The sequence below is a fragment of the Pimephales promelas genome, chromosome 13 (genome assembly GCF_988280905.1).
Source record: "Pimephales promelas chromosome 13, fPimPro1.hap1.1, whole genome shotgun sequence".
Lineage (NCBI taxonomy): Eukaryota > Metazoa > Chordata > Actinopteri > Cypriniformes > Leuciscidae > Pimephales > Pimephales promelas.
In genome coordinates this window covers 6,190,627-6,210,282 of record NC_142781.1, presented here as the reverse complement: position 1 = coordinate 6,210,282, position 19,656 = coordinate 6,190,627, and the positions used below count along the sequence as shown (strand labels likewise).

General features: G+C 41.7%; 1 protein-coding gene and 7 non-coding genes across 8 annotated transcripts; all 8 read right to left on the bottom strand.

Moving 5' to 3' along the window:
• Positions 1-325: 325 nt before the first annotated feature.
• Positions 326-407, bottom strand: trnas-uga (transfer RNA serine (anticodon UGA)). Its single transcript has one exon. It is a non-coding gene; the product is annotated as a tRNA-Ser (tRNA).
• A 776-nt stretch (positions 408-1,183) lies between these two features.
• Positions 1,184-1,265, bottom strand: trnas-uga (transfer RNA serine (anticodon UGA)). Its single transcript has one exon. It is a non-coding gene; the product is annotated as a tRNA-Ser (tRNA).
• A 438-nt stretch (positions 1,266-1,703) lies between these two features.
• trnas-uga (transfer RNA serine (anticodon UGA)) lies at positions 1,704-1,785 on the bottom strand. Its single transcript has one exon. It is a non-coding gene; the product is annotated as a tRNA-Ser (tRNA).
• A 2,555-nt stretch (positions 1,786-4,340) lies between these two features.
• trnas-uga (transfer RNA serine (anticodon UGA)) lies at positions 4,341-4,422 on the bottom strand. Its single transcript has one exon. It is a non-coding gene; the product is annotated as a tRNA-Ser (tRNA).
• A 334-nt stretch (positions 4,423-4,756) lies between these two features.
• Positions 4,757-4,838, bottom strand: trnas-uga (transfer RNA serine (anticodon UGA)). The gene has a single exon. It is a non-coding gene; the product is annotated as a tRNA-Ser (tRNA).
• Positions 4,839-5,616: 778 nt separating this feature from the next.
• trnas-uga (transfer RNA serine (anticodon UGA)) lies at positions 5,617-5,695 on the bottom strand. Its single transcript has one exon. It is a non-coding gene; the product is annotated as a tRNA-Ser (tRNA).
• A 780-nt stretch (positions 5,696-6,475) lies between these two features.
• trnas-uga (transfer RNA serine (anticodon UGA)) lies at positions 6,476-6,557 on the bottom strand. The gene has a single exon. It is a non-coding gene; the product is annotated as a tRNA-Ser (tRNA).
• Positions 6,558-14,747: 8,190 nt separating this feature from the next.
• On the bottom strand, positions 14,748-18,412 carry LOC120473992 (uncharacterized). The gene is made up of 5 exons (XM_039664104.2): positions 18,146-18,412; positions 17,531-17,621; positions 16,459-16,803; positions 15,885-15,974; positions 14,748-15,255 (listed from the first exon to the last, which is right to left on the bottom strand). Exons 1-5 carry the CDS (start codon positions 18,335-18,337, stop codon positions 14,873-14,875), a joined length of 1,101 nt encoding a protein of 366 aa, XP_039520038.2. The 5' UTR covers positions 18,338-18,412; the 3' UTR covers positions 14,748-14,872.
• Positions 18,413-19,656: the final 1,244 nt, after the last annotated feature.

The following is a 19,656-nucleotide window of genomic DNA, read 5'->3' as shown; positions in this document are numbered from 1 at the left end:
ATTCTGTTTCACTATGCTAATAGAGAACAAATCCGACATTTCAAAACACTAATATACAAGATTCTCCACAGAATAAAATGCGCCTACTCTTGAGCTGAACACTGTGAAGGTTTTGAAGTTATCTGGGAGGCCAAAGCCATTGCTCCGATTGCCTGAATAGAATATCCAAAATAACCGTTGATCTGAGCCTTTTGATACGGTAATCACTTCAAGTCTGAAATGAGATTTGGGTTGCCCATTTTAAGTGCTGCATATATAGAGAAAAACCCAGGCTGTAAACAGCTCCTGGACATCACAATTACTTTCACGAAAAGACAAAGATCCACGTAGTCAGCAGGGTTCGAACCTGCGCGGGGAGACCCCAATGGATTTCAAATCCATCGCCTTAACCTCTCGGCCACGACTACTCCTGCCTTGAGTTCGCATGCTATTTTCTTTTCTGGATGTGAGCAAAAGAGGACACTGGGGCCAACCATCAATGCGAATGCGAGCAGCAGAGGATGCACTCGGGTGAAATACTGTAATGGCAAAAGGAGTTCAACGACGTCTTCACCTAGACGAAAAGGGTGTCGTGATCCGGATTTGGACTGGGGATGCTGCAGGCACAACACAAAGTACCAAACAAGGTGCAAGCACCTCTGGAATTTAACAGCACTTTCTCCATTAAGTGTTCTTGCTTTGTCAGCTTAAAACTTGTGGCATTAAATGAGTATGACCACAATGTGTAAAGGGACAAGAGAGGTAGGCTAATCCTAGAAAGCTAGGAACACTGACATTGAACAGTGTTATTTTTTTCATGACTGGTTGCTAACTCTAAAGTGGTTTGGACAAATGAGTAGTTGGTACATAATGAGTAGGATTCTGTTTCACAATGCTAAGAGAGAACAAATCCGACATTTCAAAACACTAATATACAAGATTCTCCACAGAATAGAATGCGCCTACTCTTGAGCTGCACACCGTGAAGGTTTTGAAGTTTTCTGGGAAGCCAAAGCCATTGCTCCAATTGCCTGAATAGAATATCCAAATTCACCGTTGATCTGAGCCTTTTGATACGGTAATCACTTCAAGTCTGAAAGGAGATTTGGGTTGACCATTTTAAGTGCTGCATTTATAGAGAAAATTCCAGGTTGTAAACAGCTCCTGGACATCACAATTCCTCTCACGAACAGACAAAGATCCACATAGTCGGCAGGGTTCGAATCTGTGCGGGGAGACCCCAATGGATTTCAAGTCCATCGCCTTAACCTCTCGGCCACGACTACTCCTGCCTTCAGTTCGCATGCTATTTTCTTTTCTGGATGGAGCAAGAGAGGACACTGGGGCCGACCATCAATGCAAATGCGAGCAGCAGAGGATGCACTCGGCTGAAATACTGTGATGGCAAAAAGGAGTTCAACGACGTCTTCACCTAGACGAAAAGGGTGTCGTGATCCGGATTTGGACTGGGAATGCTGCAGGCACAACACAAAGTACCAAACACTATACAGAGAAAGTTATCTAGGATGCCAAAGACATTGCTCTGATTGCCTGAATAGAATATCCAAAATCACCGTTGATCTGAGCATTTTGATATGGTGCTCACTTCAAGTCTGAAAGGAGATTTGGGTTGCCCATTTTAAGTGCTGCATATATAGAGAAAAACCCAGGCTGTAAAGAGCTCCTGGACATCACAATTCCTTTCAAGAAGAGACAAAGATCCACGTAGTCGGCAGGGTTCGAACCTGCGCGGGGAGACCCCAATGGATTTCAAGTCCATCGCCTTAACCTCTCGGCCACGACTACTCCCGCCTTTAGTGCGCATGCTATTTTGTTTTCTGGATGTGAGCAAGAGAGGACACTGGTGCCAACCATCAATGCGAATGCGAGCAGCAGAGGATGCACTCGGCTGAAATACTGTGATGGCAAAAAGGAGTTCAACGACGTCTTCACCTAGACGAAAAGGGTGTCGTGATCCGGATTTGGACTGGGGATGCTGCAGGCACAACACAAAGTACCAAACAAGGTGCAAGCACCTCTGGGATTTAACAGCACTTTCTCCATTAAGTGTTCTTGCTTTAAGTGTTCTTGCTTTGTGGCATTAAATGAGTATGACTACAATGTGTAAAGGGACAAGAGAGGTAGGCTGCTCCTGGAAAGCTAGGAACACTGACATTGAAAGAGTGTTATTTTTTTCATGGCTGGTTGCTAACTCTAAAGTGGTGTAGGGAATCAAGGCGAATCAAACACAACTTAATCAAATTAATCTCTCATGGGATTAATTCACATGGCTTCAACACTCCAAGTTCTGGAGCCCACATTCCAGAGTCACAGAACGGCACCGAGGGTTTGCTTTGGGGGGACAATAAACCCCCCCCCCACCCCCCACCCCCCCCTCCGAAGACTTTTATGGTCCTGCAGATAGCAACAGAATGCCACAGGAAGAAACGTGTCAATATGTTAATGTTTACTAAGACAAATCGGCTCCAAAATGGTGGAACGAGAGGCTCACAACCAAGACCCCTTTGATCCCCTGACAGAGATGTTCCACAGAACACATCTCCTCGTCCCCCTTACGAGTTGAACTCGCAGTAACCTTGCGGTTGAGATCGGAGATCTCACACATAAAATCATATAAACTCACCACAGAACAATTCTTGGACCTATAACCAATCATAATTGTTGTTGTTCCTACACTTCATGTGTTATTATGCTTAGATCACATAATAACCATGTAATTGTTGTTAACTATTAACTCTTGTAGTTGTTATACAACCATTAGAAGTGTGAATGCCTCGTTTACTCTTAAACGAACCGTATCCTCGTAATTCAAAAGATGGCTTGATTGAAATCTGTCTAAAATGCTTTGTTTTATGATTATAATATATAATCTTAAACTGTGTTCTCTTGTTCTCTGCTAAGTGCTGGAGACCAGCTCACAGACCATGCATAAATTATGATAAGCAAGAAGTAGATCCGCCTCCAATTGGCCAGAAGTTTCTAGGAGGTTGGACTAGAGTTTAAGTTAAAGATCCGAACAAAGGACCTCATATTCAGATTTTTGTGATTTTTGTCAGATTTTAGTTCAGTTCGTTCAGTTCTGTAACTGTTAAGTTCGTGCCTCTCTCTAAAACCAGCAAGAGAGTGTTCTATTCGTGCTTATCTCTGAAACAAAGAACATGTCCGCATGCTTCTACATCGACTAGACCAAATTCGACCAGCAGACGAATAATCCATCAAGATCAGGGTTACAATTCAGCTCAGTCAAGCCATCCGACTCGCCTTACTTTCATTTCTTTCCTTTCTTTCCTTTTTCGTAAAAGTCTCGTTTCAAAGTTAAGTTTGCAACGCGCTTCGAATTGGAAAAGACTCTCATTCGCTTGCTAATCACACGTGACCAGCGGCGGAACTTCCATCCCTGCACTTCAAAGACAACCCGCGACGAGGACCCGGGGAACCGCCCTTCGACGCGACGCAGACAAAGGAAATTCCCACAGCCACTACAAAGCGCAAGTACTCCAGGCTCTAACTGAACTGGTGCTTTAATGTTAATTGAATAACCTCTCTAAGAAATGAAGGTTCAAATTAATGCTTGGTGGTCCTTTCAGGTGATGTCTTACGTGCATATAGAAAGTTAAAACTTTCTCTCTTTCTCTTTCCAACTCACTCTTTCCCTTTCGCGACTGTATGAATGTGTATGTGTGTGCGTGATTAGGTTTAGACCTTAGTTTTGTGTTAAGAATAGCTAATAAAGTCTTCCATATATTTGAAAAGATAAATCTTCTTGTGTCGTGTTTGCACATTTAATGTCTTGTACTGTTCGATCTAAAGTTACCTTGCTAAGACATAGTGTTTCATTATAGATTTGGTTATAATTACGGCCCGTTCAAATGAACTCTAAGCGAGTCATTTGCTCGGTTTAGTGATTCGGTTCCATAGATTCATTGCAAATCAATGAATCATTTCCCTTTGAGCTAAATTGGCCTTCGGCCCCCTTAAATACATTTTATGTATATTATTAAATGTTGCATTTGCTACAGTTCAACAACGTCTTCACCTAGACGAAAATGGTGTCGTGATGCGGATTTGGACTGGGGATGCTGTAGGCACAACACAAAGTACCAAACACTATACAGAGAAAGTTATCTGGGATGCCAAAGACATTGCTCCGATGGCCTGAATAGCATGGCCAAAGTCACGGTTGATCAGAGCCTTTTGAAACTGTGCTCACTTCAATCTTGAAAAGAGATATGGGTTGCCCATTTTAAGTTCTGCATATGAAGTAAGAAAAAGATCCAGAGTGTAAACAGCTCCTGGACATCACAACTCCTGTCACAAACAGACAAAGTGACAAGGATCCATGTAGTCGGCAGTGTTCGAACCTACGCAGTGAGAGCCCAATGGATTTCAAGTCCATCGCCTTAACCTCTCGGCCACGACTACTCCTGCCTTTGGGTCACATGACGTTGAACCCTGGCTTTGGGTTCAACGACGTCTTCACCTAGACGAACAGGGTGTCGTGATCCGGATTTGGACTGGGGATGCTGCGGGCAGAACAAAAAGTACCAAACACTATACAGAGAAAGTTATCTGGGATGCCAAAGACATTGCTCTGATTGCCTGAATAGAATATCCAAAATCACCATTGATCTGATCCTTTTGAAAAGGTGCTCACTTCAAGTCTAAAAGGAGATGTGGGTTGCCAATTTTAAGTGCTGCATATGAAGAGAAAAATCCAGGTTGTAAACAGCTCATGGACATCACAATTAAAGATCCACGTAGTCGGCAGGGTTCGAACCTGCGCAGGGAGACCCCAATGGATTTCAAGTCCATCGCCTTAACCTCTCGGCCACCACTACTCCTGCCATTAGGTAACATGGTATTTTCTTTTCTGGATGTGAGCAAAAGAGGACACTGGGGCCAACCATCAATGCGAATGCGAGCAGCAGAGGATGCACTCGGCTGAAATACTGTGATGGCAAAAAGGAGTTCAACGACGTCTTCACCTAGACGAAAAGGGTGTCGTGATCCGGATTTGGACTGGGGATGCTGCGGGCACAACACAAAGTACCAAACAAGTTGCAAGCACCTCTGGGATTTAACAGCACTTTCTCCATTAAGTGTTCTTGCTTTTTCAGCTTAAAATTTGTGGCATTAAATGAGTATGACCACAATGTGTAAAGGGCCAAGAGAGGTAGGCTGCTCCTGGAAAGCTAGGAACACTGACATTGAAAGAGTGTTATTTTTTTCATGGCCGGTTGCTAACTCTAAAGTGGTTTGGACAAATAAGTAGTTGCTACATAATGAGTAGGATTCTGTTTCACTATGCTAAGAGAGAACAAATCCGACATTTCAAAACACTAATATACAAGATTCTCCACAGAATAGAATGCGCCTACTCTTGAGCTGCACACTGTGAAGGTTTTGAAGTTATCTGGGAGGCCAAAGCCATTGCTCCGATTGCCTGAATAGAATATCCAAAATCACCGTTGATCTGAGCCTTTTGATACGGTGCTCACTTCAAGTCTGAAAGGAGATGTGGGTTGCCCATTTTAAGTTCTGCATATATAGAGAAAAACCCAGGCTGTAAACAGCTCCTGGACATCACAATTCCTTTCACGAACAGACAAAGATCCACGTAGTCGGCAGGGTTCGATCCTGCGCGGGGAGACCCCAATGGATTTCAAATCCATCGCCTTAACCTCTCGGCCACGTCTAATCCTGCCTTTAGTTCGCATGCTATTTTCTTTTCTGGATGTGAGCAAGAGAGGACACTGGCGCCAACCATCAATGCGAATGCGAGCAGCAGAGGATGCACTCGGCTGAAATACTGTAATGGAAAAAAGGAGTTCAACGACGTCTTCACCTAGACGAAAAGGGTGTCGTGATCCGGATTTGGACTGGGGATGCTGCAGGCACAACACAAAGTACCAAACAAGGTGCAAGCACCTCTGGAATTTAACAGCACTTTCTCCATTAAGTGTTCTTGCTTTGTCAGCTTAAAATTTGTGGCATTAAATGAGTATGACCACAATGTGTAAAGGGACAAGAGAGGTAGGCTGCTCCTGGAAAGCTAGGAACACTGACATTGAACAGTGTTATTTTTTTCATGGCTGGTTGCTAACTCTAAAGTGGTTTGGACAAATGAGTAGTTGGTACATAATGAGTAGGATTCTGTTTCACAATGCTAAGAGAGAACAAATCCGACATTTCAAAACACTAATATACAAGATTCTCCACAGAATAGAATGCGCCTACTCTTGAGCTGCACACTTTGAAGGTTTTGAAGTTTTCTGGGAGGCCAAAGCCATTGCTCCGATTGCCTGAATAGAATATACAAATTCACTGTTGATCTGAGCCTTTTGATACGGTAATCACTTCAAGTCTGAAAGGAGATTTGGGTTGCCCATTTTAAGTGCTGCATTTATAGAGAAAAATCCAGGTTGTAAACAGCTCCTGGACATCACAATTCCTCTCACGAACAGACAAAGATCTACGTAGTCGGCAGGGTTCGAACCCGCGCAGGGAGACCCCAATGGATTTCAAGTCTATCGCCTTAACCTCTCGGCCACGACTACTCCTGCCTTTAGTTCGCATGCTATTTTCTTTTCTGGATGTGAGCAAGAGAGGACACTGGGGCCAACCATCAATGCAAATGCGAGCAGCAGAGGATGCACTCGGCTGAAATAAACCTTGTCCATGGCATGTAGAGCCATGTACAGCTTGACTATGTTGTCCTCCTCTTGTGATGATAAGGCAGTGATTGTTCGGTTTAGACCAACCAGGTAGGCTGCCAGGGAATCAACTGCCTCCCAGCCCAAGACACCTCTGGAATCACACTGAAAATTGATTAAAAAAAAGTCAGTCGAATAAATATATACAATGTTGTAGTAATTATTTTGTATTTATCATGCATATATTTATCTTTACAAACGGCTGACAATAGGTGTTTTGCACTTCATCAGATTCATTTTTTGTAAAGTAAAAGATAGTAAAGGATAGTAACATTACCTGGCCTGATGTGCTAGGACTTGTAGTGTCATCATCCTGTTCCTCACATTCCTCCTCATCAGGGGATTTGGGTCCAGTGTCACCCACCTGACTGGTCACCTGGGCATCCACGTCATCTATTGGAAGGTCAGAGTCATCAGCCCTAAGGTCAGCTTCATGACATACAGTTGTGTCAATTTCAGTTTCATCTTCGGGCTCCTCTGGGGGGACTTCAGGCATGTCATTTTGGTGTGCAATCAACTGGTCGCCTCTATTGGTTTGGGCCAACATGTATTCCACTGCAATACGCTCCCCTGGTGGTCATCATTTTTAACACATTGTTAATGGGAAGAGGACACCACACACACTCAAAACACACACACACACACACACAGGAGAAAGAGAGATAAATACTCCAGTGCTCAGCAAGATATCTTACCAGTGGGTTTTCCTGGAGGGGTGAATTCTGGCACCAAAGCACAACCAAGGACCCGTTGGCTCATGTTGTTTAAATGAGACATTGAGTAGACATCAAATGTCCTGAGATTTGAGGCCCCCACCACAGATACAGCTTCTTTTGCCCGGCTCATGTTCCATCTCAAGGCCCCCTCTAACATGTACATTTGTGTGTGCATGGCATTGCATCTCCATCCTAAGAATGAAAATGCACAGATTCAGACAGCATATTATTTTAAACTGAGGACATATACATTTAATGACATAGTTATAGAACAGTAACATAAAATAATGAGACAAGTATCTTTTCAACTTAAAAATCTACAAAACCTACTGAAATTTAACATTCAGAATTTACCGGGAATGAAGGCACACTGGTGGCGGTGAAAACTCTCCAGTGAGGATGACCCCCTGCCACACCTTAGAATGTTTAGGACTTTGCCACCCTTCTGGAGTGTCCCCGTCTTTGTGTACAACTCCACATGTGGAGGGTCCTGGATGCACTCAAGATGTTTTTGTTGCATCTCCCACACATGGGACATACTGTCAGGGTTAACAAGGCGAAGCCCTGTAGTGTCAGTTAGCTCCCACACTGATTCCAGCAGCTCTGAAATCATGGCCTGGATCTCCTCAGCCCTGCGCGTCCGTCGCCTACAGGGCTTCGCCAGTTCACCTGGGCTAATGCTGGCCATGAGCTGTGCCTCAGTGGGAGCCTGTCCACCATGGCTGCTCTTCCACTCCCCTCTCTTGGCCACTTTAAGTTCTTTCACATCCTCCTGATCCCACTCAAAGATACAGGAGAAAAGTTTTGAACAAAAGGTACCATAGAGAGGGTGGTGCTCTGTAGTAAGGCCACAGTTGAATCTTTTCATAAAATGGAAAATATCTAGCCTTACAATAGACTTCCATGGCCGAAAAGATTTAGCACCGCAGGTGTACCTGTGCAGGGGGAAAAAAATCAAGAAGCATGCATCTGATTTTACTTCAACATACTTTTCAGTCATTAAAATTTATTACAATTACATTGCATTGCTGGTACTAATAATACTAATTAAAATTACCAATAGGGAAAGAGGATGTTTTTTACACCACTATTAACTTTTGTAAAATGTATTGTAATGCACATTCGATATAGTAGTAATTTAAAAAATCTCACCTGACTGACTGCAGCAGTCCCGGTCAACATAGATGACCTCAGGCTCTGGCTCGCCAGCATTCTGGTAGCGCCTGACGACGCCCTGGCACAGCTCCTCCAGTCCTGCGCCTTTAGCTGTTGTCAGAACACTGTTGACAACCTGGCCGAGCTCATTGCCAATGTTGGTCATCCATGCAGCCGTATCCCCAATTCCACCAGCCAGCTTTTTGGTGATCTGAAAAAACAACATAAGGAAACATAAAAACATTCTGAAAGGCTTACTTATACATTTTTTTCTTTTTGTTATCAAGCATTTCACTATATATGAAGAGTTCAGATGCAAAAGCCTCTAAGTGCCATTTGAAATTTTCTTCTAGAATGATAATTTTGATCAAGCTTGTATATTTAAGTTCAGTAATTTCACTTTAATGACAATTAATAGGTAATCTTCATTGCAATTAAAGTGAAATTACTAAACTTAAATATACAACCTTGATCAAAATTATCATTGTAGAAGAAAATTTCAAATGGCACTTAGAGGCTTTTGCATCTGAACTCTTCATATATATATATATATATATATATATATATATATGTGTGTGTGTGTGTGTGTGTGTGTGTGTGTGTGTGTGTGTGTGTGTGTAACACAAATGCACACTTTTTAATCATTTTAAATTTATCCACCTCCAAAAAACAGAAAAAATATAAATTATTTTTATTCCACTTACTTAACATGGATGGCAAAAAATAAACCTCATGCTCAAACATTTATGTATTGTACCTTCTTTGTAGAATCCATCTTCAGGATTCGGCCATAGGTGGAAGTAATCACCCCCTTCATCTCGTCCAGATGGCTGAGGATGTCGTTGGAGTGGACAGTCTCAAACCACTGGGCGAGTGGAAGTGGCCTGAAGGGTTTAGGTGCGGGAAAGGCAGGTGCCGTAGCAGATTGGACTAGGGGAACCTTCTTCAAATAATGCTCACAGTCAGAGTGGTACTGGATGGTCCGTCATGCCCACTCCTCACTGTGGACTTCCTCTACTGCTGACTGGAGGTAGGAAGAACTGTTGCCGCTGGTTCTTGGCCTGAGGAAGGTCACACATTTCATGTCCTGGCAAGTTTAGTGGTCAGCACCGCTGGAAACATGGTCCTGTGTGCCACATCCAGTTGTGAAAGTATGTCCTTGCTCCATGGGCATACTGGCAACTTGCAAGCACTACAGCGTGGATAGTGCCCACCCAGCAGGTAGTAGCAGCTGTCCATGTCAATCACTTAACTGACCTTCGGGTAGATCCCTGAATGGTGCATCTTCCGTCCACACTGTGGGCATTTAAGAGGAATGCCCCACATCCTCATAGGTGCCCACAAAAACATCCTCTGCCGGAAATACCACCCGGGTTCAGGAGGAGACGGCTTGGGCAGCATTGGCGGATAAAACCAGTTCCCTTGGATCTTCTGCCTCAGCTGCCCTGTGGGCTCATAGAGGCACTTGGCAATCCACACCCAATCTGCTGGCTGAAGGACTCTCTTGAACTGACTGGGAAGAAAGCTCTCCCAATCAGTAACAGCCTGAGGCAGAGATGGTGTGGGTTGCAGTGAGGGTGTTGGAGATGAGGATGGAGTGGGCCGTGAAGATGGAGAGCGTTGTGGTGGTGGAGTGGACTGATGTGGTGGAGAGCGCCGTGGTGGAGAGCATCGTGGTGGTCTGGGCAGCGGACATGGAGTGGGCTGCGGAGATGGAGTGGGCCGCGGGGATGGAGTGGGCCGCGGGGATGGAGTGGGCCGCGGGGATGGAGTGGGCCACAGAGATGGAGAGCGTTGTGGTGGTGGAGTGGGCTGTTGTGGTGGAGAGCGCCGTGGTGGTGGAGTGGGCAGCAGACATTGAGTGGGCTGCGGAGATGGAGTGGGCCACAGAGAAGGAGAGCGTTGAGGTGGTGGAGTGGGCTGTTGTGGTGGAGAGCGCACTGGTGGAGAGCGCCATGGTGGTGGAGTGGGCAGCGGAGATGGAATGGGCTGCTGGGCTGGAAACACTGGTGCTGGCAGTGAAGATGGCAAGTGCTGTGGAAGTGAAATCTCGGTTTTCTTCTTCAGTGATTCTGCTTGTTATCATCAGGTGTCTTCAATGATGGCAATAAAAAAAAAGAGTTCTTACGTAATTCATCGTTGACGTCAGTCTGTTATTCCGATATTTTTGTTTAGAAAAATGTGTAAATTATACTCAATTTAAATGGTTAACTTTTAAATTTTTTTTTTGGTTAATTATTACTCCATTCTAATTTGTTAAATTTAATTAATAATATTGATTGTAATCGGTTGCCTCAATTTTATTGATTAGATTTAAGAGATTCAGTCGTTTTCATTTTTACAGTGCACTGTAAAAAATATTTTCAAGATTTGCTATCACAACATATTTTCTTTTGTCAAATCAACTTTATAATAATTTATTTAGTTCAGATAACATATAATTTTGAGTTTATGATGGTTAAATTAATCTCCTTCATTGTATTAACTCACTTTTTCCAGTTCAATGAACTTAAAATTTTAAGGCAACCAGGTTACTTACTTTTTTAAGTTAAACCATCAATATTTTTTTAAAGTGTAGAGGTTTGACAGAGCAAGCTGGAAGACCAGCCAGGAGAGCATTACAATAGTCCAGTCTGGATAAAAACAAGTGCTTGGACAAGGAGTTGTGTAGCATGCTCTGTAAGGAAGGGCCTGATCCTCCTAATGTTGTGCAAGGCAAATCTGCAGGACCAGGCAGTTCTAGCAATGTGGTCTGTGAATTTCAACTGATCATCAATTATTACAACCTCAAGGTCCTCAGGTCCGTATCGGCACGGCAGCTGGGTCCCGGCGTTTCCCACGGAGGAGATCGGCTTGGAGGATCTGCAGGACAGCCATTGAATGCAGGGCGGAAGCTGTTTGCCAGTTACAATACACACCATACACTTCTTCCACTGAAACTGAGTTTAAAACTACCCGGCTAGTAAATCTTTCTTCTGTCACATATTTACTTCTGCTTCTATTTTGTCATATGAAGCAGGCCTGCTTGTATTTGTTTTAGTTAGTTACGACGTCACTCTGTAGGCCAAAACGCGGAAGTGAGTTAGCATTTTAGCACTACGGTTTCCTCGCTCTAAAGCCTATGGGATTTTTGAATGGGTTTTTGCTACAGTAAATCGCCTGAAATAAGGTCTGTGGTGAACAAAGCCTCTAAATATTTTCACGTTTTGATCTCTGACATAGAACACATTGCTTGTGTTTTTTTAAAACTTTATTGTGTCTTTTTGTGTTTTTTAAAAACTTTATATAGGCTTCAAAATGTATAACTTTTGGATTAACTTGTAAAGATTATCTTGATAGACAAAACGTGTAAGGGTCACACTCACAACTGTTTGTTAAACACAGATCTTATTTTTTGCGATTTTCCAAAAGTCTATGGGGAAAATGCATAGCTTTTCGACAGAGGGAACCCATGCGCTGCTAGCTTCCGAGTTGTCCTACAAAGTGACGTCATCACTTCGGCACTCTATTGATTGTAGATTTATCAACTTTGAACTGGTACCAATTCAGTGCATTTTCTTTTTTTCATTTCACAAGTTGTAGTGAAATTGCTGTCTCAAATCCTCCTTACGAACTTAGACGATAACTATATAATGCTACTGTGCCCATTCAACCTGATCAGTTAATACAGAAGCCTTCACTATAGAGTACACACACACACATTAATTTGACCACAGTGCTGTAGGGACAGAGCAAAATAATCATAAAATCACATTCAAATTCTATATCATTACAACAGCCACAGATAAAACAAAACCCGATTTGAACTCCCAGTAGGAAAACGGTGCCCTTTGTCGCATCCTTCATCCCGTAATTCTCGAATTAGATCTCTCTTTTAAAAGGAGCTTGTAACAACTCCATATGTGGCGTCATATTGGATGAACTTTATTGACCATATTGACTTTGCCAGTATGGACTTTAAGTTTGAAAGACATTTCACTAAAATTTTTACACAAATTTAACCCTGCTAATGTAGCACTCCTGAAAGGGAGCAGGTTTATCAGTAAACAGTCAGACGAGATGCTTCATTAACAAAGTTTTTATAAATAAATGAATAATTATTACACAACAATGCATGAGCTCTATTATTTCTATAATGTTATACACAAATGTATGAGCTGGTATGTACTTCTCCTTTAAATCATATCCTGATAGCAATCACAGTGTTAAGCGGTCGAACACACACACAGCATCTCTCAAAATCAGGTACGCCAATATATTATTATTACAAAATATTATTATTACAAAATATTATTTACTGATCAATAATAGTTAATGAACAATAACAGCCATTATACAAGAATACATTATACAAGCATAGATTATACACGAATACAAAGTGTGTAGAATAGTCAAGTCAAGTCAAATATATTTAAAAAGCACTTTTTACAATACAGATTGTATCAAATCTGCTTCACAGTATCAATCAAAAGAACTTAACAGTGTTTGTTTATTACTGGAAAAAAAAAAAGACATCCAAGTTTGGTGGAGCTGATCAATGGTATGATGGGTCATTTAATCTGAATATCCCCAACTGAGCAAGCCAAAGGCAACAGTGGCAAGGAACCGAAAAACTCCATCAAGTGACCCGATGGAGAAAAAAAAAAAACCTTGGGAGAACCCAGGCTCAGTCGGGGGCCAGTTCTCCTCTGGCGTTTATGAACTAGAGGCCAAATTTACAGTAACTGGAAGAGAAAAATTTGATATGAACGCCTGGCTAAATAAATGCAGCTTTAAACTGGGAGATAAATGTGAAAATGGAAATAAATGTGAAAATGGTGGATCTGGATATTCTAGGAATGAAAATAAATAAAAATAAATAAAATACAAAAGGTGATGCTATTAGTATTTATACTAATTTATGACTCAAGACTTGGGTATAATCCGTCTTTTTAGAGGTACGGGTGTAGTGTAGACGCACGACTCACGTATAGGAAAATGTTGGATTGTAAGTGAGTGTAAAGAAAGTGAGTTTGGCAAGCGATCGCAGGGCGAGCAGCAGTGAAGCAGTGTCTCGCTCTACAACCAACAACCAAACACTCCAGCCGTATTTGCAGTTCCAGCCGTATAATGGCTTGAGCTAATTTAGCGTCTGACCTAATTTTAGCTACGTTTGAATCTAATTCTAGCTACAACTTCCAATTACCCTTTAAATTCTCCTTTCAACTCTCGTCACCTTAGAAACAAAATAGGAAAAGATGAGAGAAACCAATACAATATTCAATCAGAATAAAAAATGTAAAAAATGAAAATAAAATACAAAAGGACTTGAAACAATCAAGAAAAAAAAACAACAGCAACGTGGAAAATTGAAATCACACTAAGTCCAATTTAAGTCAAGTCAAGTCACATATATTTATATAGCGCTTTTCACAATACAGATTGTATCAAAGCAGCTTCACAGTGATAACATGAAAGTAGCACAACACAGATCAATAATATTGCTAAACACTAAATAACCCCAACTGAGCAAGCCCAAAGCAAGGCGACAGTGGCAAGGAACCAAAACTCCATCAGATTGGATGGAGAAAAAACCTTGGGAGAACCCAGGCTCAGTTGGGGGCCAGTTCTCCTCTGGCTTACATTCATATTGTTTATATATAAATATTAAATATAAATATTGTTTATGTATAAAACGGCGCCATAACATATCGCAGGCGTTGAGTCGTCTCATCACAGGCGTTGAGTCGTCTCATCACAGGCGTTGGGGCATCCGAAATCCCCGTGAGAGGCTGGATACAAAACTGGACCTGACGAACGCCATTTTTCTCGGGACGCTTAGCAGAAAGGCAGATGGGAAATAATTAGCATAGCTGATGTTCATAATGATTTCCATTATACGGAAGTCGGTGTTAGAAACCACCATCTCACAAACTCTCCGTAACCTGAACTCTCTGCAACTCAACCATACGCGCCGACCCGTTTGACTAAGGCTGTCGAGCCCCACTGTCGCGGTAATGCGTTTCAGTGGCAAACGGTTCCGTATGGCATAACAGAGGACTAGAAGGTAAGCATTATGTGAATGCTTGACTAAAGAGATGCGTCTTTAATCCAGTTTTAAACTGTGTCAGCGAGTCAGAGCCTCGGACTGTATCTGTATTTAGTCCTCAACCAACAGTGTCCGTGTATATCAGGTTGCCCAATTTCAGCTTCAGTTTGATGATTCTTCCGCAATCCAGGCTTAGTCAATACAGAAAAGAAACGTGTGCACAGTCCTACAACTCAGCTCAGGATCAGCTTGAGACTGGATTAACTGGAAACAGGCTCGTAATCTCCCATTAAAATTGATAACTCTGAGAGAAGATCGGTCAGACATGGAGCAGACGATGACGAATCGAAGCTAAAGAAACTTGACTGGGAACCAGATGGACTTGAGAAGGGTGACGTGTCTAAACTGATCTCGCGGTGAGATGGACCCGAGAAGGGTAACTGGTCAGAACTGATCTCGCGGTGAGATGGACCTGGCTCGGTTAAGTCCCTGGAGAGGACAGATATTTGTGGCTGTAGATCTGCTGGATCTGGGTCCACTGTGTCGTCCCCGTAACAACCAAGAGCGGAAACCTTTATAGTTTTCCACGTTCGTTGGATGAATGAGCTGATGTCTTTCTTCACCCTCCTTCTTGATTGTTTTTCTAAAAAAAAGAAAAAATGGAAAAATAAATTTAATTACGCCACGCCAACTTCGGACAGAACAAAGACGACTAAAGCAAATCATGGAAAGGCAATAAAACGGCAAAAAAGTGATGGACTTCTAATAGCTTGTGACTGTGTCATGGGTTACAGTAGAGAATCACAAAATCATTTTCATGTCAATAAATCCCTTATGTAAACGTATATGACTACAGCCCACACACAAAAATGCCTTTTCAAATGGAAGAAAACCGGATGTGTAACTATTGTCATGCACTCATTAATAAAAAACTAAATACATTTCAAGGTTCACATTTAATTCAGTCGGATTTTCTTTTTTTCTCTAGAGCTATTGAACTGTGTGCCGCAGTCAAATAAGAAAAGTAACACACAACAGTAAACTACAATCAAAATGCTCATTTCAAATCGAAATTTGATTCAAAATCGAGAATCGTTTCGAATCGTGAAGCACCAAAAGATTCCCACCGCTAGATTATAGTGAAAAATAAAATAGATGCTGAATGTTGAACACTAATAATTTAAGGGGAACAAGAATAACATAAACCGTAGACTAGAGCAAAAGTCTACAACTATAACGAAAAGAATGACAGTAGACTAATAATAGACTTACCAACAGCCGGCGCTATCCTAGCCCTCCATTTCCTACGGAGAAACGCACCCACATCTTTCTTCTTCTTCTTTGTTTGGCTTTCAGCAAAATCTGAGGGAAGACAAAATGAAGAAAGAATTCAATTGTAAGGTGAGACAACTGGAAAGTTGGAGTATTAAGGAGTATTTCCTCCTTAAAACTGCAGTGAACCAAAGACAGTCTCAAAAACGCTGGTGTTTCTGACGTCACAAACCACCTTGTAACCAATCAGATCAACGTGTGATCGTCAACCAGTGGATCTCTGGGCGGGCTGAGTGAGTGAGTGGAGGCGGGGCTCATTTGCATATTCATAGAACCGAGCATACTAAATGAGGCAAGGGTGTCGAGTTACATTCAAGCTATTTTAGGGCCTGACGGATTGTTTTTTCAAAGAAAAAAACATTTAAATATGGAATTATTTGGTGATAAAAGATGAGTTTAAAGGGATGAATTGATTGACCAGCGGGGGACTTTAATAATTAGATACACAAGATGAACACAACACAACTCGGTATAATGAAAGTACTGACAGTAATAATAATGACCATAGACTCACCCGGGACAGACGATGGATCGTCAGGATCGTCCTGAATAGAGTCCGGCGTCAGCTCGATACTAGAGAGACTGGACAATCCTGAGAAAGACATCAGCTCTAGATCTGGTGCCGGCTCTGGGTCCAGGACAGATGTGCATGAGCGTTCGGGATCATCGTCCGGATCGGCATTAACCGGCAGCTGGACTCCAGATGGACACGGATGCACTGGTGTTGCCCAGTAAAACTCGGATGAATCCTGCTGGACATCCGTGGGATTGCAGGAGGGATATGTGGACACTAGTGTATCGACCTCACTGCAGTCAAGCTTTACAGCCTTCCCGATTCTCCGTAAGAAAGCACAGACGCCTTAAAGAAAGAAACCGTAAATACTGAGGCTTGACATCATGAAGAAAGAAGAACATGGGATGAAAACAGTTAAATATGTTCTTCCCAATCATCCTAGTGCCTGATTAAACACACACACACACACACACACACACACACACATGCTTTCCTTTTCTCCCTTACATTTACAATTACAGCTATATACAATAGTGAACACAAGTGACGTCCGGCCCAGGAAATCTGACATCTGCACTCTTGTCTTGCATTTAAATGTTATTATAAATGTGTGTAAGATTTTGTAGTCATATTGCACAGTTAAGCTGGGAGTCGATTGTTTAATTTGTGATAATAATTCAATAAAACATAAACAATTTGGCAACATCATTTTTGTCCAGGCTGTTATATAAAGAAATTAAAAACACATGCAAAAACAAGAGAACCAACCAAATATTAATAATAACTTATAATCTTGTGTACCATGTGTGACCATGATTCTCTAAAGCAGGGAATATCACACACATGTTTCAAACTAATCATAATTATTAAACATTGGATACTCAAATTATGGCTATTTTTGAAATTTGTACCCAATCCTTATAAATATGTTATGATGTGTCTTGGAATAAAAACTAAACCTGATTATTGGCTTGATCAAACTTCAGTTGTATTTTGATATAATATGGTGTGGTCATATATGGTAATTAATGACACTCCAGTGATAATATTCTCCAATGGTCATTTGATTTACCCTCAGCTCTTCTCTCAGGTATCGCTGCAGTCCTCTGGTCTGGGATGATGCCGCTCCAGTCACGGGAATGAAGCTTCTCCTCTTCCTCTGCCTAGGGGGACCATATTTTGATTACCAAAAACCAGGACACTCGGCCCAGCAAACAGATACTCAAAGTTTACTCAAAGATGCCTTATTAATTTCAATACATTGAAAGTAGGCTATTCCTCCTCTGTATAAATAGAAAATTGTTACATTAACAAGACACAAATTCAGATAGGCTTCTCAGAGGTTACTCAACGTTTCATTATGACAGCTTTCAAAAATAATGAAATAATGTCTCTTCTGTATTACAAAAGTAAATATATAAATAATAAATAACTGAAAGAAATACCTCCAAATTGAACAAAAATATCTCTCACAAACTTGCCAAAAAGAACTAACAAAATATATTTATATCGTTAACGTTAGTTTTCTTCCTCTTTATCCTGTTTTTCTTCCTTGCCCGTCTATATTTTGCTGTAGAGCTGATCTTTCCCAGCAGTTTTTTGAAAACCAGGACATTTTCATCACTTTATAAAGAGCAGCCAGGAGGGCCAGGAGAGGGCTTGAAAACAGGACTGTTGGTCACCCTACCTTTGCCTTTGCTCTGCGAGAGTCTTGAGGAGAAGTGGACGGACGTCCATCATCTGGGCTCTGCTGGCTGTCTCTCTGCCACTCTCTCTTCCTGTGAGCCGGACCTGTGGACACAGAAACAAACTCACAAGACAGAGATGTTACATATCCAGGAATGAGCTCGTGGCTCTGAGTCCCGGTCGGGCCTGGCATCCTCCTGCAAACAAGAGCAATACAATACAAAATACAATACAATAAAATACAATGAAATACCCCACCCCAGTAATACTCCACCCCCAAAAAATAAAAATAAAAAATAAAATAAATAAAATAAAAATAAAAAATAATAAATAAAATAAAACTCCAAAACTCCCTCAAAAACAAGAAAAGAACAATCAAACTAAAGCCTCCTCAGAAATAATATTAAATAAAAATAAATAAAACGATGTAGCGTTAGCTAGGATATATTATCCGATCTCCTTCTGGAATAAAAGTCTCCTCTCTGAAATCCTCCGAACAGCTTCAAAATCTCAAGTTCAGCACAAGAAAATTTTCAGCAAAAGTCTCTGAAATCGCCTCGACTCTCAACCAACCAACAGCGATCAAAGTGTTGATATTTACATTCAAAATTCATAAGACGCGTCGCCATAGCAACTCATACTCGAATCATATGGAAAGCCATATGGTTCACATTTCGCCACTTTCCAAACGCGTTTCATTCTCAAAACGCCGGTGTTTACGGCGTTTAACACGAAAAGACGCCGCAAATTACGGCGTATTGTGGTACAAACGGCGTAAATTACGGCGTTTACAAAGCAAATTCGCCGTCATTTTCGGCGTTTTTTAATCCAGCCAATGACGCCGTTTCTGACACCGCAGGCCATCCACATTGCGCCGTCAATTGCGGCGCTTCTGTCTGACAAAGACGGCATAAAAAGCGGCGTTTTGTATAATATTATAATCAGCCCCACCCTTTTCTTCAAAGTTCAGCCCATCTAATGAAGTGACGTTTGGTGGAAAGACATATGTAGTAGATTGTCGATCTGAATAGCGATCCGTCTTTAAGGTTCTGTTTTTGGAATGTTATCCTGTCATATTTTTATTTCTTCATTGGGCACGTGTAGGCTATCGCTTTTTAAAAAGCACGATAAAGGAAATTTCCTTTATCGTATGTAGATATATAGTATGATTTTAGTCTCTGTTTACATTCATGTCTGTGAAATACATTAGATTACCCAACGAACTTTACATCTTGAGTAGGGCAGTGGTCTGCGTGCCACCATACAGTGTCATTTTGCTCTTAGTGACAGAGGTTCGACTCCCATGTCCGACTCTATTTTTATCTGCTTCGTTTCTTTTGTATTGGTCTGTTGAATGCCTTTTAAATTTCGGAAGACTACCCGATAGCTGACAACCGATTGAGTAAATGACAGCAGAGGCTGTTTTAAGCCCGTTTACAGTGGCTGTTGATGTGGGTCCCTTTATTGCTGATTATAATGATGATGTGGGCAGATGCTTCACGATATAGTCCA